Genomic DNA, 17,359 nt, shown 5'->3' with positions numbered 1-17,359 from the left:
ATATTCTAAGAGGTTAAGGGGATTGAAACACAAGGTTTTATACACATACATGTTTACATTAATGCTAGCCACAGTCTTCAATCAAAAAAGCTCTTGATTTTCCTTTTTGATTTGGTTACCAGAGGGTTGGCTACTACGCTGTTACCTTTTAGAAGCTGAAAAAGGTTTTCTTCCAGACACTGGAATTTAAAAATTCACTGATAACCACATGAAGTCTTCACCTCTAGAGGAAATAAATAAGCCAATTTTTCTATCTATAAGCAGTTAAACTGCATTTTAGACAATCAGGGGTAGAACAGGACAAGCTGGGCAACTTACTGGACCATCCAAATCCCTAGTAACCTTAAGCTGACATTGTGTTAACAAAGTTAGGTTACTTTCCGCCAGAATGCGGCAATATTTCTTGAGGATATACTTCACGCCAAAGGTAAGCAAAACAACCCATAGGCCAAACCTGGCCCACCAGCTGCTTTTGCAAATAAAAGTTTTACGGAAAAGAGCCATACTCATTCATTTATATATTGTCCGTGGCTGTTTTGTCTGTGCAACAGCAGGGCAGAGTAGTTGTGACAGAAACCATAAATTACCCGCAAAGCCAGAAATATTTTACTGTGTCCCTTTACAAAAAAATTTGCTAACCTCTGCTTTTTTTTTTTTTTTTTGAGACGGAGTCTCGCTCTGTCGCCCAGGCTGGAGTGCAGTGGCGCGATCTCGGCTCACTGCAAGCTCCACCTCCCAGGTTCACGCCATTCTCCTGCCTCAGCCTCTCCAAGTAGCTGGGACTACAGGCGCCCGCCACCACGCCCGACTAATTTTTTGTATTTTTAGTAGAGACGGGGTTTCACCATAGTCTCCATCTCCTGACCTCGTGATCCGCCTGCCTCGGCCTCCCAAAGTGCTGGGATTACAAGTGTGAGCCACCGAGCCCGGCCTAACCTCTGCTTTATACTATTCTCCATTCCATATGGAGTAAATACCCTGAAAATTTAAATGTGACTTCTATCAAATCTAAATAAGATCAAAAAAGGGAGGAGGAAAAAAGGCAATTTCCCCAAAAAGATGAGATGTCCATCACAGGACATTATTATTTAAGTATTTACTGAACACCAACTATGTGTACATTGCTACTTTCATAACTATCTCCCCATTCATAAAGAAAACACAAAGAACAAAAATATGCTTTCACTACACAATACCAGATAGTTTCAGAACACATTTTCTATCCAGTAAGCTCAATTTCAGCCCTAATCTCATTCCCTAACTGGAAATGCAACAAAGGATGGCTTTTGTCCCACTATTTAGTCAAATGTATGTTCTGGCTTTGGTCTCAGCCTAGTAACCAGCGCCCCTACCTTGATGTCATTTCTGGCATGCCTCAATTTGTCATGATCAATGATTGTGTAGGTGACACCATATAAATTATTTTTTCAAAAATAGTAAAGTATTACCGATATAACTGGAGTGAAATATATGCTTTCTCTGTTAAAATATTATTGACATATAAATAAATGTTTATTATCACACAAACAAAATGTTGTATAAATAAAGGATGAATATAAAAGCTATTAATTTTATGCTCAAAGCTGACAGTTAATATGAATAGTAAGAGAGTGTTTAGAATAACTTTAAGAACTATATCCCTTTTGAGTCAACAAATGTAAATTTAAAATTTTAATTAGATTTAAAACAGAATAATAAATATTAAGTATTTTCATAATTGTGATGTTTATAAAATTGGTATGCTTGAATTCAGAATATGAAACAAAATATTTAGTAATTAACTTCAATTAATTTAGGTCATAAGCCTTTCAAGAAAGGATTATTTGGGACTTGCTCATATCTTGTGAAGAGGAACTAAAGCAGAATGTTAACTTTGCCATCTCAATACTTCTTCAGAGGAAGAAAAACTCCAAAAATCACACGCAACATCATAAAATTATCCTTGATCCACACAAATTTCAGATTGGTTACTGTACTCCCAGAATTCATTCTATGATGATGTCATCTTTGAATAAAATGTGAATTTAATTTTTATCACTTGCCATTCAGCCAAACTGGGTATTCAACACACCTCTATGTTAAACTAATTTCACTCAGAAAAAGATGAGCTTGTTTTTGTAACAAATTTCTGCTCTCCTCAATTAGTACCAGAAGCAAAGTTAAAAAAAAAAAAAGTACACAGCTTATTACCTACTTAAAGAAGCCCACGTGCACAGGGCCAACTCTGCAGCGGAACAAGAGTTTAACGAGATCCGGAGCAGCAGCAGGGATTTCTGAACAGGTGCTTTTGAAGCTTCCTTTAAGTTCTCGCCCACACTAATTCTGAGCAATGTGCAGATCTAGTAGTTACCACAGGCCCAAGATATTCTCCCAACGATTTCAAAAGTTAATGTTACCTTAGACTACTCAGATGAACAAAGGAAACTACACCTAAGAACAAACATCTTTAGAAAGTAGTTTTACTTATCCTTCTCTCCGCTCCCATATCCCCAATTGTTACAAATTCAAAAATAGTCAATGCATCATCCTTTCTCACTTTTGAGTACCAAGGATTAGATACATGCATGTGTCTGTGTGTCTTCGGCCTGATGTCCAGCTAAAGTCTAGAAAGATATAAAACAGTGGTACTCTGTTTACATAACAAATTTTAATTATGTAATTATATAAAGATAGCTTTTTGTAAAATATAAGAATTGTGAAATCTGAAATTTAAACATCTGTGAAGATAATCACATTTTCTTTAAGAAAGATTGGAATCAACGCATAAAGCTGAGTCATATGATCTGTAAAAACTTTAGTACATATGGTAGTTGAGTTAGACATGTTGTTATTTAAAACATGCAAGTTAAATCACATGAATAAAGTCCTTCAGATGAACCAAAAAGCAGAAAAAAGATTTCTTTCTTTTTGGTTAACACCTTTGGTATATGAAAAAAATCTTTTCAGTTCTTTTCTCTAGAAAGGAAGTCAGGAATACTTTCTTTAAGTTCTTAAAAGCAGAATCTGTGACTTTGTCGAGTAGTGATAAAAGGCAAACGACATGACTCTTGGACAAAATTGTCTTAAAGATTATTAAAAACCATACTAAACACCAGAGATGGGCTTGTTTACTAATCTTAGCCATTACTTAACAACAATGTGGGAGAAGCCAACAATACAACGTACCTGGTGAACCTGAATTTCCACTTTAAGAGCCTCCTGTAGAGTCTGCAACTCCATCCTCTACCTTCTCCACTTTCTCTGCTAGTTCTACAGTTTCTTCAGCCTCTGTTTAAAGTAACAAACTCCTCTTCTCACTGCAGCTGTAAAGATCATAAAATGTTTTGGATCATTACATTTGGAATAAATATAATATTTATGCCAAATAAATTATGTTAGTAAAAAAATATCTGATTCTCTAACGCAGGGCAAGAAATTTCCCAAAGAGATTTTTTTCCCCCAAAACAATTCTTCAAGTATTCCTCTAAAGAACACTTCAAATAACTAAGAAATGAAAAACCAAAAAAAGGGTTTAATCTGGTCATGGAAACATCTAAGCACCCACTACATGCTCAGCACTGTGTTAATCACTACATACTGAGGATACAGAGCTGAGTAAGACCACTTCTGCCTTCAATGATACTATAACCATCCAGGACACATTGTCCTCAAAAAGAGACATATAACAACAGAATCATACTTTTTTTTTTTTTTTGAGACGGAGTCTCGCTCTGTCGCCCAGACTGGAGTGCAGTGGTGCGATCTCAGCTCACTGCAAGCTCTGCCTCCCAGGTTCACGCCATTCTCCTGCCTCAGCCTCCCAAGTAGCTAGGACTACAGGTGCCTGCCACTACGCCCGGCTCATTTTTTTATATTTTTAATAGAGACGGGGTGTCACCGTGTTAGCCAGGATGGTCTTGATCTCATGACCTTGTGATCCGCCCATCTCAGCCTCCCAAAGTGCTGGGATGACAGGCGTGAGCCACCGTGCCAAGCCAAAATCATACATTTTTAAACTTCACACAGAGTGGACTGGAGAGTTCAGGGTTTCTCGGAGGTTAATGAATGCCAGGGTAGTTTTATTTGGATTGGTTCTTACTCTATATAAAAAATAGAGAAACTCAAAATGGGGAAATTCTGGTATAACTTAAACATTTACATTTAACAAATTAATACTGAAAACAGACAAATACAATGCAATATAACTGTGCTATCCAAAAAGTTATGATGTGGATATTTTAAAATGTATCTACCGTGTGTAATATGAGGTGGTCTAGTAATGGAACACATGTCCAGCTTTACAATGAAAATCATCTTCTTTCAAGCTTGCCAGTCATCTCTTTGACTATACATATAATGGCATGTGGAGATAATGTCAAAAGTCTAAATCTGTTTTTTTTGTTTTTTTTTTTTTTTTTTTTTTTTTGAGACTGGAGTCTCGCTCTGTCACCCAGGCTGGAGTGCAGTGGCGCAATCTCGGCTCACTGCAAGCTCCGCCTCCCGGGTTCACGCCATTCTCCTGCCTCAGCCTCTCTGAGTAGCTGGGACTACAGGCGCCCGCCACCACGCCCGGCTAATTTTTTGTATTTTTAGTAGAGACGGGGTTTCACCGTGGTCTCGATCTCCTGACCTCGGGATCCACCCGCCTCGGCCTCCCAAAGTGCTGGGATTACAAGCGTGAGCCACCGCGCCCGGCTAAATCTGTTAATGTGACACCCAGCTTGACCTTCCTATCTCCGCTAATCATCACTACTCTAATTTAAATTATTTCGATGGCTAATTTATCCTTTATTGTTTTTTTCTTTTCTTGAATGTGGCCTTAGACATGATTTTAGGTACTCTGTCAAACCAAAAGTCTGTTTTTGCCTAAATAAATTTAAATTTTACTGCAAATTTCTTTTATTCTTTGCACCTATAAAGCTTGTAGCTAGAGTAGCTTTTTAGCATTCATATAAATTGGGGAAGGGAACAATCAGAAAGTTAGAGGAACCACTACTCCTTAAACCAATACAATAAGATTCATGATCTTCATATTTCTAAATATTATTTACCTATGGGTAAAGTCTATATTCAACCTAAGTTTTCTAAGAGTCCTTTGAAAACTGGTTTAACAGAGTTATAATGGAATCATTAACTAGGGAATATATTCTTGTGAATATGAGTTTTCAATATATTTGCTTATTCTCATTAGGCAGAAAACATCAGCAGAAATCTCTCTCTTAGGGCTTATATACTAGATTATATAACATCAAAATACTCAAACCTAAAAAAGAATAAATTCCAAAAGTGCAAAATTCCTTTAAATTCACATTTGCAAAGGATAGGAAAAGTTTACTGTATAATGATAATGTTAGCCAAAACATTTTAAAAGGCAGTATATTTAAGGGAGATATTAACAATTTAGAAAGGGAGACATACTATGGTGAACAAATCTGGGTAGTTTTAGCTACTATCTTTTAAAATATTTGGAATGACAACCAATCAATCAATAACTAGCAGAATCATTAAGTCACTAAGACCAAGATTTTTGTTATCACGTAAGCTTACTCTACCTGCAATACTAACGTTAAAACTACACAGCCACTTTCATTTTAAATAATAAAATAATCTCCCTACTCAAATTCCTGACTTATGTATTACAGTTCTTCTTGAAAACAACACTTGGTTTTCCATTTTTACAAGGCTCTACCAGAAAATGTGTCCAAAATGATTCCTATAATTTTTGTCAAGAATCACTTTGAAGTTGAAGGGGTATTTTTCAAATATTCATACTTCATTCTACTGACGGTAACATAAAACCATAGTTCAACTCAATTCACATAAACTCTGGAAATGAACAGCAGGTTAAAACACAAAGAACTTACATTATACATGACAAAGGGCTAATACAGTTTATATATTTAGGGCCCTCAAAAATTGATAACAAACATCTATGAAAAAACAATTTACAGAAGAAATAAGAGTGACCAACAAATATGAAAAACTTCCATCTTCAATTAAGACACAGAAATATAACTAAGACTATATGCTTTGTCTATCAAACTGAAGACCTATAAAACAATAATACTCCGAGCTGTCTAGAATTTGTGTCAGGTGCCACTTCGCAATTTGCTGATGGTTATCTCTAGGTAGTAGCACTGTCAGTTATTTACTTTCTTCTTTTTGGGGTATTGATATTTTCAAAATTTTCCATAAAAAATACGCACATCTTTTTAAACAAGAAGACATTAACCAAGGATTTGTAGATAAAGCATCAGAAAATGTTATGCTATCAAACAAAATGCTCAGGAAACGAAGAAGTTAAAACCAGGGTTTAACCTGAAGACTGTAAATGTCAAAGAGTGCCTCGCACAATAATAAGCCTGCAACTCAAGTTAATGAGGAGCTGATGGCTTTTACTTTCTCCATCAGACTGTTGTCTGCTTCTCAGAGATACACAAAGGCACGAAGCTTTATTCAGCAAGGACTCTAAATGCCAATTACTCATTTTATTTCAAAATAAAACTGAAAGGGTTAAAAAAGGACTAATTGTAGAAAAACATATGAAGGATTAGAAGATTCATTTGAAATTCTTTTTCTTTTCTTCAGAAAGATCTCTTTCTGGATAGTAATTTTAAGAGACTGGTCTGTGCGGAAAGAAACAAATTATAGACATGTATTTATAATTTACAAAAACAAGGCAGGTACATGTTGAATCTTGTTTTTTTAATTTTATTTTTTCTTGTAGAGAATGGGTCTCATATGTTGCCCAGGCTGGTCACAAATATATGCTGAATGTTTTTTTTTTTTGAGTTTGTTTTTCGCACTGGGACCCAGGCTGGAGTCCAGTGGCGCGATCTCTGCTCACTGCAAGCTCCGCCTCCTGGGTTCACGCCATTCTCCTGCCTCAGCCTCTCCGAGTAGCTGGGACTACAGGCGCCCGCCACCACGCCCGGCTAATTTTTTGTAATTTTAGTAGAGACGGGGTTTCACCGTGGTCTCGATCTCCTGACCTCGTGATCCGCCCGCCTCGGCCTCCCAAAGTGCTGGGATTACAAGCGTGAGCCACCGCGCCCGGCCTGAATGTTTTGAAAAAATTTTTTTTCCTGAGACAGGGTCTCACTGTGTCACCCAGGCTAAAGTGCAGTGATGCGATCACGGCTCACTGCAGCCTCAACTTGCTGGGCTCAAGTGATCCTCCTGCCTCAGCCTCTTGAGTAGCTGTGACTACAGGTGTGCCCCACCACATCCAGCTAATTTTTGTATTTTTTTGTAGTGACAGGGTTTCGCCATGTTGCCCGGGCCGGTCTTGAGCTCCTGGGCTAAAGTGACCCATCCACCTTCAGCCTCCCAAAGTGTGGGATTACAGGTGTGAGCCACCGCACCCAGCTGAAAAAATATTTTGAGGTCTTGGACATCTCATGCAGTCATCATCTGAATACCACTGGGAGGCAGTTTATAGCATCAAAAGAATTATTTGCTACATTTGTAAAAGATGATTTAACATATTTTGACCAATTCTAACAAGTTATAAATAACAAATCAGTCGCTGCAAGGTGAATACCATCAGACTCACAAGACGGTAACACACTGCATTCCACCATAATGAATGACTCTCACCACCCAACAGCTCTACAAGTCACTATCAGCAAGGCCACTTGCCCCTAGCCCAAAATATTAGCATTTGCAATCTTCCAAACTGTACACATCAAACCACTCTGACACCTAATGGCCTCTAACTTTCCAATAACAACAACAACAACAACAACAACAAAACATAAAAACCAAACACACAAACTAAACAAACAAAAACAATAATCAAATCCCACTAAAAAGGTCAGCCATGGTATCTGGAAAGCACATTCACCATCCCAAAAAACAAAAAACGCTAATTCTACTTACTCACTGTGTGACTACTCTCATCCTCGGGGTTTGTTTGTTTGCTTGTAAATCAGGAAAATGGAAACAATATCACCTACTTCATAAGACTGTTGTGGTTTAAATAAGGCAAAATTATAGGAAAAGCCCTTTGCAAACTGTAAAGTTTTATGATAGTTTTAATATACTTAATTCTTTCCTCTATACATACTTTTTAATAGAACTTCTCTACATAGTATATATCTAGAAGACTGTAGGCTTTTCTGTTCTCAAACTCTCTATGGATGTTCTTCTAACTATTTCTCTGGGCATACTTCTGCTTGAAGATATGTGACCTGCAGGTCTTTCATTATGATTCTAATAACCTGTAGGATAGCTATAACTCCAATTTTACTGCTAAGAAATATTTTGCTGTTACTGAGTTGACAGAAACCTTTTTCCAATCAAAACTTGACTCATCAGCCAACATTTCTTTTTTTTTTTTTTTTTTGAGACGGAGTCTTGCTCTGTCACCCAGGCTGGAGTGCAGTGGCACGATCTCGGCTCACTGCAAGCTCCGCCTCCTGGGTTCACGCCATTCTCCTGCCTCAGCCTCTCTGAGTAGCTGGGACTACAGGCGCCTGCTACCACGCCCGGCTAATTTTTTTTGTATTTTTAATAGAGACGGGGTTTCACCGTGGTCTCGATCTCCTGACCTCGTGATCCGCCCGCCTCGGCCTCCCAAAGTGCTGGATTACAAGCGTGAGCCACCGCGCTTGGCCCAGCCAACATTTCTTTAACGATAAGTCCATGACACAGCGTGCCCCCAAACTGTCCCTAAAAAGGACAACTCCATGTTCTCTATACCATGCATTTATTTGGTGTGAAACTCCTCTGCTTTTTATCTATATTCTCAGACACAATGTTTAAAGTAGGTTTAATTCATTTTTTTAAATAGGAAAAAGTAGGTCTTGACAGTCATCTACGTATCTTTACGTCTTGTCCCATGCTTAATATTTGAATATCAGGTTTCAATTTGTACAAAATACTTCCTACTATGTATCTAACGTGTAGGGAGATAAAATAATATCTTTACTAGCGGTAGTGCTAAAATTACCATGAATGCTAAAAATAATAAAATTATTTTAATACTATTTATTAAAAACTTTAACATTTATTAACATGAATCAATACAAATGACAACATTAAAAAACATAATGTAATGTCTATTTTCTTATCATTTAGCAAATTTTCAACACATCTTGATTTATTTTCATCACAGTGTTTCTTTTATGACACTCCACAGGTGAACAGAAAATACTACTGCACAAAGAGCTTGGCAACCCTGATTTTACAGGCAAAACCCTCTGAATCTGGTAAGGTTACTATGTTCAAATTCTGGTGTGACAGCTGTTGACCTCCTTAGCTAGTTGGATGTTTCTATACTATCAAATTATATTTAATAATGTTGTTTCCTATTAAATCAAAAAATATATATGCATACATATCATTACATTTATGATACCTAAATGTCTGAATGTATGTGAGTATAAAATATCTTTCTAATCTCTATTTGTTTTGGAGGGGGTGGGGGGCGGGTCCTCATTTTTTAAAAAAGGAATCTCTACGCAGGTCACACCTCCACTGCAATGTGCAGGCTATTATGGTGCCTTGGGCCAGGCCGGGGTTCCCCATAGCACCCTCCTTCACAAGTCTGTGTAGTGTCCTGGACCCCTCCCTACCATCATCAGTGCTCAGCCCAATATACAGTTTCTACCTCTGCTTCCTGGGGTCCAGGCTGTCTGCATACACACATTCTTCTGTTTCCTAACTTTCTTTACAAAAATCAAGCATGTCTACTAAATTATTCCAACCACATCCAACGAAAGGAAAACTGAGTAAATTTTAAAATAAACAGAAATTGAAAATGGAGGAGGTTGGGGAGCAGGGTATGAGAGCATAGTGACAATGAGGCCAAGGATTTAGAACTAGTCACATTTACCAGAATGTTATTAATATTTAGTGACTATTTAAAAAAAAACTGTCCAGACAAGCCTGGCCAGAATCTTACAAATATATACCACACAAAGGATAACGCAAGTGGGTGTGGTAGTCTCAGCATAACCAATAAATACTTAATAGAAGTGGAAGTTATGGGAGATAGATTTCAGATCAATATAAGGAAAAGGAAGAACTAAGGATAAGAGTCATACAAAAAAGGAATGGGTTACCTTATGAGGTAGTGGGCTCCCTGTCATTAGAAGTATTCAAGAATGCTGCATATCATATCCCCCTCTTGGAGATTCACAATGCACATTAGCATATTAAAGGTTCTGAGAAGTCCTGCAGTAAAGAAACCTGTTTAACTTTGTTTAATGCAGCATTTCCCAAATTACTTGACCACAGAACCCTTCTCCCACCCCCACCCCACCTCAATAATACTTATTTTTGTGGAAGTAGAATTCCTCAGAATGCATTATAGAAAATGAGCTACGTTTTTTTAAAATGTGGTATTCAATATGTACCTGAATAACAGCCTGTCAGGGATCTAGAAGAAACTGCCACACAACATAAAATATTGGAGGAGAAGGCCCTTAACCCATTTATACCTAGTGTTCCATTATTGGAACACTAAGCCTGTGGGAGTTATTTATATCCTACTACTCGAGTTCATTGCCAAGGTCTGATTTTTCACAAAAAAAATTTGCAACCTCTGGTATAAATGGGTTAAGGTCCCTTCTCTAAGATTCTATCCCATGTCAAAGTAAAGAGCTATAGGATCTTGATTATTTATTTTAAAAGGTTTAATGAGAGAAAGACAAGTAGAATAAAAAGGTAGTAAATGCAAGGATTAACTAGTTCAAGTGCCTCCATGAAACATGTTCAAATCCCAGTCCCCAAAAGGAAGAGAGACACCACAAGCACCATAAACTATCAAAAGGAAACCTTGGCCAAATATCTACTAGATCTACTCCACCCACCAAGTTAATTACTATTTGAGAGAGGATTTAAAAAATTTTTTTAAAAGGAGTAGTCTTGCACTAGGCAACTACCCTATTCCAGCTATCTTATTTGAGTGTAATTTTTTTCATAATACACACTCTCCTAATAAAGTTAATATTTGTTTGATGGCTAGTCACTAGATTGCCCTGTGCATTCAAAGAAATGTTTAAGAGTGATGAAGAGCCATTAAAAAAATCTATCAAAGTAGATATTAGGAAAAAATGTTTGCCTGTATGCCCCACAATTACATTTCTCTCTCTCTCTTTTTCTCTCTTTTTCCTTTTGAAGAATTACATAAAACAACACACGCTAAAAATTTACTATCAAACATGAGGCTAACTAATCCAATATTAAGTTTAAGAATGTAAATAAACACGAGTCTCAAATTTCAAAGTCAAGTTTCCACAGTTAAATTAACCTAAGCCATTTTGCACATATACTAAGGCCATCAAATATAACAGCATATTAAGTAACACAAAACACTACAGGAATCTTCATCTTCTTTTTTTAAGAGATGAGGGTCTTGTTTTGTTGCCTGCTTCAAGCTGGACGACTTGAATTGGCTCAAGCCATCCTCCTGCCTCAGCTTCCTGAGTAACTGGAGCTATAGGCACACACCACTGGGCCTGGCTGGGAATCTGAACTTTTGAATTTCTTGACTTTTGAATTCTCAACCCGAACCATTGCATTGAGGACATTTTTGGAAAACGAGACTTTTACATTTTAACAGGTTATCGAATGGTGGAACATGCAGGCCTAGCTGTATTAGCAGAAACACAAATGCGTTTGAAGTATAGCTACGTGAAATTAGACAATTCATTTCTACTCAGTGCAAATAGCAAAGCCCCATTTCTGAGAGACAGCCTATTTGCAAAAAAAAAAAAAAAAAAAAAAAATCACAATATTTGAATAATTATCCAGCTAGCATCAGGATCAGGCATACTATGTCTACCTAGTGAAAGTACTTACCAATTCCGGGGAAACTGGCTCTCCTTCAGCTCTCTAGCCCCCTATAACAGAAGAATGGGAAAATGGAATTAGACAACACACACATATTTATGACATGTCATTAAAAGCTGAAAACTCAAAGATTTCTGATTTTAAGAAGAAAAAACAAAACACACAAAAGTTTCCGAAGTTTTAAAACCCAAAAGAAAAAAAGAAGCAATAGGTAATTTTTACAGCAAAGAAAAGAACTCAAGAGCAGTTAAATCACTACTTTTCCACAGTTTTTCAAGACAAGGAAAAGTAAGTAGTTGATAATTTTCCTTTCCTAAGAGACACATAGAAATGAAATGCACCTCATTTAAATAACATACAACTACTCCTTCATCCCCAACAAGTGACCTCTACTGTCAGTTGTTTTACATTAACAAATTAAGCTAACATCACTAGTTCTTAGTTTGGTCCTCATAAAAGGCATTTTTTTCAATTAATCTTGAAATGTATTTGCCTTATATAAGGCTTTAAAATCACAGCATTTTATAATAATGTATAGTCAGAATTTTAATTAAACTTTTTTCACATTCTTAGATGTGTCTCACCTTTTTTTTTTTTTGAGACAGAGTCTCACTCTGTTGTCCAGGCTCAAGTGCAGTAGCACAATCACAGCTCACTGCAGCCTCAACCTCCCAGGCTCAAGCAATCCTCCCATTTCAGCCTCCTGAATAGCTAGGACTTCAAGTATGCCACCATGCCTGGCTATTACTTTATTTTTTTGTAGAGTCAGGCCTCACTGTGTTGCCCAAGCTCGTATCAAACCCCTGGGCTCAAGCAATCCTCCCCGCCTCAACCTCCCAAAGTGCTGGGATTACAGGTGTGAGCCACTGTGCCTGGCCACATCTTACCACTTTAGATTGTAAACCACATACACAAAAGCTATTTGTTTCTATTCCACATATCTAATCAGTGATGAAGCCAGAAAGAAAATTTAGGTTTTGGGATCCCAACCCAATATTAGGAAACAAAAATTAAAACTTTTCCCTTAATATTTTAGTATTAAATTATTTAAACTCCACTATGCTATGCTCTAAAACTACATGTCTTCCTTTTGCCTTAAATATGGTGTTTGCTGACTGATATTACTCCAATAGTGTCTCATTGCCTCAGGGAATATTTCAAAAGAGCTTCATGTCTCCCAGATTGTAAATCTTTGTTTAATCATGTACAGTTATACCAAACATACGATAAAATTATTTAAAAGGGCCCCAGTTCATGCAGTTAGCACTCATTTCCAAAGAAAGTCAATGTGCTATTCTATTCTGCCTTTTCTTTAGCAGCTGTCCTTTTTAAAGTTCTCAGGCCCATGCAAATAACAATTTTAATCACCAAGGTTAGGATGACTCCCAACCAAAAGAGAAATCATGCAACAATCTGTAGAACAATGCAGTTATTAAAAAGTGGATTCTTAACACTACTGATATCTATAGGACTCTGTGCCACTCAAAAGGTTGCCTCAAACAGTACCAGGCACATAGTAAATGCTCAATAAATGTTTGTTAAGTCAATGAATTGACTAAACAGACACTTAAGCTGTCTGTTGAGGGCTTATCTTCCCTATTAGGGCTTTCATGTTAGCTCTTTTAGGCTGGGGATAATTTCTTACGCATCGATTTCCAGCAGCATTATTTGTTAAATGAATGACTTTCTGGAACTGTTTTCATCCAAGTTGTTGATTAGGAAGTAAAATATTACCATTTTAAAATATAGTAAAAAGGAAAAGACTGATAAATTGGACAAAATTAAAATTAAGAACTTCTGTTCATCAAAAAAACACCATTAAGAAAGTGAAAAGGTAAACCACAGAATTGGAGGTGATAATTATAGTATGTATAATCAACACAGGCTTATACCCAGAATATATAAAATACGTTGAAATTCAAAGTGATGAGGATGGGACTGGGATTTTAACTTATACAGCATTTGAGAAAGTATTAATAAATGCTGCTGAAAAGTCATATTCAACAAAAGGCAGCACAATGTACATATACTTTATCTCCAAGGCATTTTCTCCAAAAATGAGTAGCAGGGCCAATCCTAAACTGATAAAGAATTTTGCCACGATATCCTGAAATCATGATGTCATGAAACTGCTCATAAGACTATTTGTAGGGACTGCAGAAATCGCATAGAAAATCAAAGCCAGAGAAGTTAAGTGATTTCCCCAAAGGTCACTCAGCTAGCTGATAGTGAAGCTGGAGAAGAACTCACGGGCCCGAGATTCCTTGGCTGAGCTCATTTTCCACTAAACCTCACTTTCTCTTAACCCGCTGCAGGAGTTACTCTTCTAAAAAACAAACTACAATAAACACTAGCGAAATATTTTTGGAAAAGTCTGCACATACAGTTTTAAAGAAAAATCACATAAGTAAGCCATCTTAAAACATGAAATCCTGGCCGGGCACAGTGGAACATGCCTGCAATCCCAGCACTTTGGGAGGCCGAAGCGGGTGGATCACGAGGTCAGGAGATCGAGATCATCCTGGCCAACATGGTGAATAGTAATTATTTAGTAGAAGTCTCTACTAAAAATACAAAAAAAAATTAGCTGGGTATGGTGGTGTGCACCTGTAATCTCAGCTACTCGGGACGCTGTGGCAGGAGAATCACTTGAACCCGGGAGGCAGAGATTGCAGTGAACTGAGATCGCACCACTCCACTCCAGCCTGGCGACAGAGTGAATCTCCGTCCCAAAAAAAAAACAAATCATGAAATCCTTTAAACCTAAGGGATCCCCATGAATGGGCTTCAGAGGGGTCTGTCAACTCCTTCCTACTATATGCTAAATTCTTACATACCAGCATAGGTACACCTTTCTTGGAAGAGGGTCCCCGGCTTTAATTGGTTTCATAATGAGGTTCACATACCCAAAAAGAGGAAATTATTTTTAGACTAATGATTCTTAAACACTGTGCACATCAGAAATCCCAAAGTGTTTCCTCTGAAGATTGAATATTAATTGACTACCATTTGGAAATTGAAAAAAAAAAGAAAAGCAAATATTTTATTTCTATAATTTAAGAAAACTGAGCAGCAAAAAGCAAGATCTATACACACATTTGTGCTTTTTACACTATCCATGTGTAAAACATATTTAAGTCTGAAATGCAAGTTTGATTTCTTCATGTTAAGCTAGTTAAAAACCACTTAGTTTGTTTCTCACATACATTTCACACTTCTAACTAAGGTACTTCAAAATTTTAACCATATTTGCCTAAACTTTTAAAAGATAGATTTGTTCTTGAAAAATATATCCAAAACACCTAAGTTAGAGTAAATGAAATTAGTTTTGCTTTTAGAGGTGTTATACTATCTTGCTAATACAATGTCATACAATTTTTTGCAAACTGAAGATTGTTCACCTCTCCAGAACTTCACAGGTAACTGCTCTAATTAGAGCTGGTAAAGAAACAAATCATCCAGATTTCTGATATGGTTATAATATTTTAAATATTATAAATAAATCTAAAGCGATTAATAATTATTTAAATACCTTTTGTAAAATATCTGAAACCCTTGCAACATGAAGAATCTGTATTAAACAAAACTTGCAGAGAAAAAGTTTAATACTAGATCATGTTTTAAATTAGGCTAAAATTTAATTCACCCTACTACAAATTTCAAATGATTAAGTTTATAGCCTGTGCTCAATCATAAATTTTGATAAGGGACTAGAATAGCACAGATAATTGTCATTCAAAGACACTTTAAAATGTCACCTTACCCAGAAGATTCAATCTCTTCTCTTCCCCTACTACACTAAGCTGACAGAGGCCCCAAAACTGAGTTTTATACACCACTGGCTTTACTGCTTTTTATGTACCCTTCCTAACTTCCAACAGAAAGCAAGTAAGTTTGAAATAAATTTAAATGCAGATAAGTGGTTAGAAGAAAAAGCAGAATCCCACTTGATAGGTTTAGTCCTTGGGGCCCCAACGTCTTAATAACCATCCCTCTTGCACCCACGTCTCTTACCCTCTCCTGGACACTCCTCTAGCTCTTTTCCTTTTACTCTCATGGAGCATCAACTTTCCCCTCATCATTACTGGATCATTTTGTTTCTTCTATCTTAAAAAATAATAATTTAAAAAAAAAACCCTCTTGACTCCATATCCTTCTCTAGTTATTGTCCCTGTCTAGGCTCACATTTATAGCAAAACTCCCTGAAAGAGGTAACCATACTCCCTCTCTCTAATTCCTCTCCTCCCATTCTCTGTTGAACACAACCCATTAGGGCCTTTGCCTCCCTCCATTCTTGTGAAGATCACCAATGATTTAACAGTTGTTAAATCCAACAGAAAATAGTCTTCACTTCCTTGACCAGTATCTTTTGACCCACTGCTCATTTCTTCCTCCTCGAAATTTTTTTCTCTTGACTTCCAAGAGACCATCCTCTCTTGATTTTCTTCCTCAACTCTCTGGCTACTCTCCTTGGTTTCTTTTGCTGGTTTCTCCTTGCCTCCAACACCTCAAAATGTGGAACTGTCCCAGGACTCAGTTCTTGGAACTCTTCCCCTTAGGTGATCTCACAGTCTCATGGCTATAGAAGGATCTACACACTGGCAATTCCCAATGTTTATCTCCAGCACATATCCTTTCCCTGAATTCCAAACTCATATACCCAACTGCCCACTCAACACTGGTCAAATAGGTATCTCAAGCTCAACACATCCAAAACTAAACTCCTGACTACCTCTCTCCTAACTTCCTCCTCAGAGTCATTCCCATCTCAGTAAATGGTAACTCCACCCCCTCAGAAGAAAAAATCCTAAAAGTCATCTTAAGACTCTTCTTTTTCCACACTCCACATCTACTCCAACAGCCAACCATGTGCCTCTACCTTCAAAATATATCCACCATGACCCCCTGTCTCAACTCTCCTACCACCTCCCTGGTCCAAGTCACCTTCACCTTTCACCTAGATAATTGCAACAGCCTCCTAACTGGCCTCCCCAATTCTACCCTAGCCCCGCTAAGGTGTATTCTCTCGCAAGCCAGAGTAAGCTTTTCAGAATCCAAGACAGATCTTGTTACTCCTCTGCTCAAAACCCTCCAGTGGCTTCCCATCATACTCAGAGAAAAGATGAAGTTCCTTTCAATGGCCCACAGGCACTAAATGACTTGGGCCTCTGCCACTCAAGCCGTCCCATCTCCCTATTGCTCAATCCGTTCCAGCAACACTGGCCTCTTTTCCATACTTCAGACCCTCCAGGAAGTTCCCTTCTTGGGGCCCTGGAACACTCTTTTCCTCCAAATATCTTCATGGCTCACTCCCTCAAATTATTGAGGAAGTCTACAGCAGTTTCAGGAGCAAAAGAATACTAAAATAAAGACTAAAACTATCATCAGAATTGTTCTGCTCCCCAACTTTTACTTATGCTCTTCCTTATAACAAGAATAATAATACCTTTTTACCCTCTCTCTAACTATCCAAATCTCACCCACACACTAGGGTCCAGACGAAGACTCGCTGATTACCACACACTGCCTCACATTTTAATCTAACCTATATGACATCTCCCTAACTAGAACACACACATAC

General features: G+C 37.4%; 1 protein-coding gene across 15 annotated transcripts in view; it reads right to left on the bottom strand.

The window, feature by feature from the left end:
- PHF21A (PHD finger protein 21A) overlaps nucleotides 1-17,359 on the bottom strand; it is a 198,098-nt gene that overhangs the window by 155,199 nt on the left and 25,540 nt on the right. For 12 of the 15 annotated variants that reach the window (XM_058424461.1, XM_032166148.2, XM_058424467.1 and 9 more), the window contains 3 exons: nucleotides 11,788-11,828; nucleotides 10,047-10,158; nucleotides 3,166-3,302 (listed from right to left, as the gene is read on the bottom strand). In XM_058424461.1, coding sequence (XP_058280444.1) covers nucleotides 3,166-3,219 — 54 coding nt within the window. In that variant the 5' untranslated portion in view covers nucleotides 3,220-3,302; nucleotides 10,047-10,158; nucleotides 11,788-11,828. The remainder of the gene's footprint in view (nucleotides 1-3,165; nucleotides 3,303-10,046; nucleotides 10,159-11,787; nucleotides 11,829-17,359) is intronic. The other 3 variants (XM_032166153.2, XM_058424462.1, XM_032166155.2) reach the window with 1 other exon arrangement.

Source organism: Hylobates moloch, unplaced genomic scaffold (genome assembly GCF_009828535.3).
Source record: "Hylobates moloch isolate HMO894 unplaced genomic scaffold, HMol_V3 SCAFFOLD_11, whole genome shotgun sequence".
NCBI lineage: Eukaryota > Metazoa > Chordata > Mammalia > Primates > Hylobatidae > Hylobates > Hylobates moloch.
The sequence above is the reverse complement of the archived record's forward strand: the minus strand, read 5'-3'. Positions and strand labels throughout refer to the sequence as shown.